General features: G+C 37.3%; 1 protein-coding gene across 3 annotated transcripts; it reads left to right on the top strand.

Moving 5' to 3' along the window:
* The first annotated feature begins 884 nt into the window (after positions 1 to 884).
* On the top strand, positions 885 to 4,819 carry LOC131032494 (GATA transcription factor 9). 3 transcript variants are annotated; one of them, XM_057963499.1, is made up of 3 exons: positions 885 to 1,395; positions 2,809 to 3,148; positions 3,387 to 4,819. In XM_057963499.1, exons 2-3 carry the CDS (start codon positions 2,858 to 2,860, stop codon positions 4,158 to 4,160), a joined length of 1,065 nt encoding a protein of 354 aa, XP_057819482.1. In that variant the 5' UTR covers positions 885 to 1,395; positions 2,809 to 2,857; the 3' UTR covers positions 4,161 to 4,819. The 3 variants fall into 3 exon arrangements, with proteins under 3 accessions (XP_057819482.1, XP_057819485.1, XP_059069942.1); XM_057963502.2 differs by lacking the exon at positions 885 to 1,395 and adding an exon at positions 1,472 to 1,901; XM_059213959.1 differs by lacking the exon at positions 885 to 1,395 and adding an exon at positions 2,109 to 2,382.
* Positions 4,820 to 6,116: the final 1,297 nt, after the last annotated feature.

Raw genomic sequence — 6,116 nt, 5'->3', positions numbered from 1 at the left:
GCTATGGGTACAAATAAAGTTGCAAAACTCCTCCAATTAAAGTCTAAATCTTAACTACTAGAAGTATAAATGGACGACTATCTGTACGGGTAAAATTTATTAATGGGCTTTTAGTTATTATAATTTCCATTTCTTTAAAGTTAATAATTGAGAGGTTGGGTGAGCAAGGAGTGAATGGATCATTAGAACATGGCCGGTAACTGGGCCCTTCACCCTATCTTGAATACACATCTACACAATAATTAGGGTACGTTCCATTCTGATGGATCATGTGTTTTTTTAGAGATCTTAGAGAAGATATCAACAATAGGGTACATATTTGTTTGCTCTTTGTAGGGCATATGCTGAGATAATTAAGGTACAAATTTGTGCAAATACAAAGATTTTTTTTATCTAAGTGCAAATACATAGATTAGATAAAAAGGTAAGAATATATACATAGGATGCTCTATATGTAGAAGAATATATACGGTAGAGGGTTAGAAATATGAATGATTTCTGAGAAGTTTCTCAAAGCTACAAGGCAGGGAAAACACATGGAAGCAAGTGGGGTTGTTTGTAAACAGCCTGACTGCATTAGTTGGCTTGTCTGTCACGTAGCAGCTATGAAGTATGAATATTGTTCTTATTATTAAGTAATGTTGATTAACGGCCATTGTAACAATCTTTATTCATGGTAATAAATGAGGCAATTATTAATCGTGGCCTTTATATGTAACTGGTTGCTCTCCATCCAATGCATTCTGCCTGTCTGGGGTCTTACTGAAATAGGTTCTCCAGTACCATCTATTAATTTTCTATATCTTTTTTATTAATTAAACATCCAGCTCTTCCAACAGTGAAAAAAATTATATATATACAACCATGAAAATCAAAAACATCTAATCAAAAACTTATGCTTTTCGGGCTTTTGTCTTTCCTTCAGTACAAATCACACTGTAGAAATCCGCGTGCACACGTTTATACTTCACCATCAAGCCAGTTGTTAGCACAGCTAAGCACAGGCTGAGACTTCTCCTTCCTCCCTCCTACTTCTCTACCCTGTTTTTCTTCACTACCTACCAACCCAAACAGCTGAGACTAAAAATATTTCTCCTTTTGTCAGAACCCATGTATTCTTTTTTCAAATACAATATCTTTACTTGAGATACCTTGTGAATAGTTTTAGGGGTCATGTGCCTTGGAGAGATTCTCTTGCTTTTCTTTATCAGGCACTTGTCTCAGGACTGATTGTTTTAATTGGCAAGATACCTTTTGCATGCTGTGCTCTTGCTGATTTTATAATATTGCTTGTTTGCAAAGCTTCTTACTTTAATACCAATCACCTTTCTCTTCAGTCTCCTCAACATCTCAGAACTTCATCACCGAGAAGCCTAAGTTCAGAGTCTCAACAAGGTATTGAATTCTGGTTCACCTATAATGGCTTCTTGCAATAAAACTTATAGCATGTGCATAGAGCATTGAGTGTTTTTTTGTTCCAATCTCACTCATTCTATTCCAAGATGTTTAGTAGTAGTAGTTTGGACTGAAATTCCTTGAAAGTAGGATATAACTCCTATACTTTCCCAATTTGTTTGCTTTCTCACTTGCATAGCTGTTTTAGGACTTTTTGTTTGTAATATTGCATTAGCACCTGTAGCAGCACTGATATGTCCTTGCAAAACCCAATGAAGATGTACGCTAAGCTTCAATTATATTGGCTATTGTACACTGTATTCTGATTGACTACACCAAATGTTGCCACATTCAAGGGACCGGCCCTCCTAAAGTAGTTGGTGCTTGGTAGCTTCCCATTGCATTAATATAGAAATTTATGTTGATGGTCATCTCTGGGGATTGAACATTCACATCCCATTTAGCTTTTTCTAAGCTGTTACTGGTAACTAGGACTGAAATTTTTTGTAAGCACCATGATGACCACATTTTTTTTTTCAAATTTTGCTGCAGTTGTATTGTTGTGTTGGAGCTTGTCATTTGCAATATTGTGTTGAAGCACTCGTTGAGTGTGAAGCAATGGAACTGCTCCATATGTTGCATTCAGGGGGAAGGGCGCAACCCCAGTTATCTGATTGCCAGTTTCTAGGACATTAATCTGTAATGCTGTCTTGATATCTGTCAATGGGTGTGAATAAAGCAGTTCCAAGGATCACTTAGGATGAAGCATATAAGTCCATAACTGTTCTCCTGCAATCTTGCTGTATTAAAATGACTCTCGTGATTCCTTGATTAGTCCTCTGATTTTTCTGTTTAATCTAAAACATGCATTTTGGTCTTGTCATTCAAACATAGAATATCCACTGGATGGAAGCTTGTGAAGAATGGTAGTTGTGGCAAAGCTTGTATATCGTTTTTGGGTTGTGGGAAGTTCGATGGAAACCTCAGGTAGCCTCATGCATAGCCATTTTCAATTCAAAACGAACACTTGGACTGGAAATACATGATGCATACGTGGAATATGTAACTGATAGGACGTTTTGATGTTTTCTGCTTGCTACCAAACTCATACTCTGATATCTGGGCGGTTTAGGATTTGATACGAAACTGAAACAGTCAGTCATTTCATCTGAAATCCAAAACAAGCTGTTCAAATCGTCCATTCAATGATATAGGCATTGGGTTTCATTCTGTTAGTTCTTGAGAAAACGGTTGCGCTGTCGGTCAGAATGTGAAATAGCTGTTGCCTGAATATAATACATGCACTTGTGACACGATAGTAGAATGACATTCTCACAAAATATGCATATTTGGGTAGTTATGAGGTCATTTGCTTGCCTCAAAATTGATGTTGTTTGTGGTTATTGTTTACAGAAACGACTGGAAGTTGAATTGAGTTTCGTCCTGTGAGCAGTCTTTGGATATGGAAGCTACAGACATGTACATTGGAAGCGGCTATGGAACATCACTGGTGGGTGGAATGAAGTCAGGGGTAATGACCAAGCTGGAAGCAAGCCTCCAAGGGGACCTTTTTGACCATATAGATGATCTACTGGACTTCTCAAATGAAGAAATTGGAGGACCCATTGGAGAAAACAGTATCAATTTCCCAAAATGTGACATTTTTTGTGAAAGCTCCAAGACAGAAGCTGAGAGCTGCAATCTCACTGTAGATGGAGCAGATGAAAGCAATCCTGCAGACCTGTGTGTTCCTGTGAGTGTCCTTTCTCCTTTGCTTCCTATTTTGGAACCAATGTGAAATGCAGTGTTTTTGTATGGTCCATTTGTATAAAACTAGTTGATTTGTTGCTGTGGGTTATTAGGACTAGATGAACCTTTGAGACGAGTTTCTTGGTTTTTTTAAGATAATCAAATTTGTCATAAAGTTTCTGAGATTGGTTGTTGTTCGAAGTTCTCAACTGGGGGATTTTTTTTTTCTTGCTGTGGAACAGTGCGATGATTTGGCTGAGCTAGAATGGCTTTCAAACTTTGTAGAAGACTCTTTTTTAGAGAATGGACCAAAGCCACTATTTTGCCCTGATTTTGGAGTTGGATTGGAGAAGAAACATGGTGAAGAACAGAGTTCAGATAAATTTAGAAGCTCAAGTCCTATATCAGTATTGGAAAGCAGCTCTTGCTCTGGAAAAAATTCCACTTTAATATCAGAAATCACTGTACCAGGAAAAGCAAGAAGCAAGAGGTCGAGAGTCCCAGTTTGCAATTGGGCTTCAAGGATTCTTTCCCCTGCTTCCTCTGATATTGTATTGGAGAGTGGCCCAAACTCTTCCCTGTCTGCCAATGCTGCTGTCAGTAGCGATTCAGATTACCTTGTTTCTGAGCAAGCAGAATCCTATCCCTCAAAAAAATTCATCATGGCTACTCAAGGGAACAAGAAAAAGGTGCAGGACCCAATAAATGTCAGGAAATGTATGCATTGCGGCATACAGAAAACTCCACAGTGGAGAGCTGGACCTATGGGCCCCAAGACGTTATGTAATGCCTGTGGTGTGAGATACAAGTCTGGGAGACTTCTTCCAGAATACAGACCTGCTGCAAGTCCTACTTTCTCAGTTGAGAAACACTCCAATTCCCACAAGAAGGTCTTGGAAATGAGACGTCAAAAGGACTCTATCAAACAACCTACCTCCCAGGCAAAACAAACATATTTTGGATCTGAAGATGATTACTTGGTACACATCGAGGAGAATTACAGGCTTCTTATCTGATACTATGTTAGGAATTAGGGAAATTGAACCATTGTATGCCCAGAGACATTCAAGGCCAATCTCACCCACGCTGCATTTTGGGGGATTGGTCCTATATTGTTAAATGGGTAAAAGCTTTGCTATCATTCTTTATCTGGTCAAGGCTTCATGATTCTAGCAGATTGGGCTAGAAAATCAAAGTTTTTGTAATTCATTTGCCTCTGTCATGTACAATCAATATGTGAGGGAAAACATGGTGGGTTGTGACAGAGAATATGTATTTTGTATTGAGGGAAGGGGATAAGGGAGTAGTCTGGAGGGTCATTGGATGTATTCTTTTTGTAAGATTTAGTCCATTCTGTGAAGTTGGGGATAGGGTTCTTGAGAAAAAGGTCCAATTTCCCAATTTAGGGTAAATATATGTTTTAAGAGGTAAAACAATGAACATGATAAAGAGTCCTGCTGGGTTCTGCTGGATTGAGCAGAGTAGGTCTGTGAAATCCTTTTTTCTGCATGTTAAGCAGGGTAAGGTCTGTGAAATCTAGAAGAGAGAGATGTCATAACCATGTAGGACAAGTGCATGCATGAGGCTTCAGAAAAGGGTGGAAAATTGGACTTTCTTGTTTAGTTGGCATGGCTTTGCCTTTTTTCTCTATAGAAGTAATGAAGTGTTTTTGGTAGAGGCTGTTCTCTAAGAATTTGCACGCTATGAGGAATTATTAAAGTAGGATTTGAATAAGACATAATAATGACAATCTTAATTATTGATTAGTTTATTGATATTAGACTTAAGTGTCGGTGTAATTTGGGTTTCATCTTAGGCACGGTCTGTGTGATAAGATAAATGAATAAATTCAATAGAGAATTTATTAATGCATAGTTTCTGAGTCAAATTTATTGAAGGGAAGTTCTAATATTTCATTCTTCTGAACATTACTTAGATGTGGTAAATGCTACATAGACCATTCATTGTTATGAGAGGTGAGCTCATACAAACTACTATTTATGAAATTTGGAACGATAAATTAAGGTATCATCTTAGACATGGTCTGCATGATAAGATAAATGAATAAACTCAATGAAAAAATGTTGTTAATAGACTAACCTCGTGTGAATTTGGGAATGATAGCTATAACAACAAACTATTGGATCATATAAGCATACCATTATTACTGTTATTATTCTGCACAGTTCTATTGTGTGTCTTACCAATGTTCCTTGATATTTGTTCATCAGCATGAGATTTGTATGACAGCAGCTAACTTCAGCATCAAAATGCTAATATCACTAGGTCAGTTATGGTCACATTGTCACAGAGTTTGTACAGAAAACTAATTAGCATCCCATGAAGGGCAGCAAACGTAGTCATGTAAATAAAAAATTGGAGCCAGTGTAGATGGGTTTTTTGTTTTTTACTGAAATTTCTTTTATATATTTACATACAGATTGTGCATAATTCTAAAAACAAATGGTACGTGATTCCATATTTCTATCAATGCATTGGAAACATACAACTGTGTATACTGTAAAGGGCAACTGTGACAAACACCACTTTAAAATTTAAAATTCCTTAAGAGGCAAAATAAAGCACATGTACGGATAATGCTAAAAGGGCAGCTTGACAGGCATAGATTACTTTCAAATTTAAACACTGTTGTCCCTTTGTGCTGTTGTACTCCCATTATAGGCAGATTTCGCATGCTCTCCTTTCAAGTTTAAACTAACCTATAGGTGGTCTATAAGCCTACTAACCGAGTTATACAACTTTCATGTGTAACAAAATGTTTTAGAGTGAATAGGTGAAGCATATTAATAGCCGTTTTCTGGTCTCTCGGTAGTAAAGACACATGCTGTGTGATTTGTAAAGTCAAACTTATTGATACATGTTTCATTAGTGGTTTGCATGAGAACGTCTCTCATAACAATGAATGCTCTTCTATACTTTGTTGTACTCCGATCATAAGTTGTTTTCACATA

This window comes from Cryptomeria japonica, chromosome 11 (assembly GCF_030272615.1).
Source record: "Cryptomeria japonica chromosome 11, Sugi_1.0, whole genome shotgun sequence".
In the NCBI taxonomy this organism is placed as follows: Eukaryota; Viridiplantae; Streptophyta; class Pinopsida; order Cupressales; family Cupressaceae; genus Cryptomeria; species Cryptomeria japonica.
This window is presented reverse-complemented; position numbering and strand designations above follow the sequence as displayed.

Bases quoted from the DNA above. Each gene is read 5' to 3' on its own strand.
- LOC131032494 (XM_057963499.1), top strand. From the start codon at position 2,858: ATGGAAGCTACAGACATGTACATTGGAAGCGGCTATGGAACATCACTG. The intron at 3,149-3,386 runs GTGAGTGTCCTT...GCTGTGGAACAG, and splicing joins CTGCAGACCTGTGTGTTCCT to TGCGATGATTTGGCTGAGCT.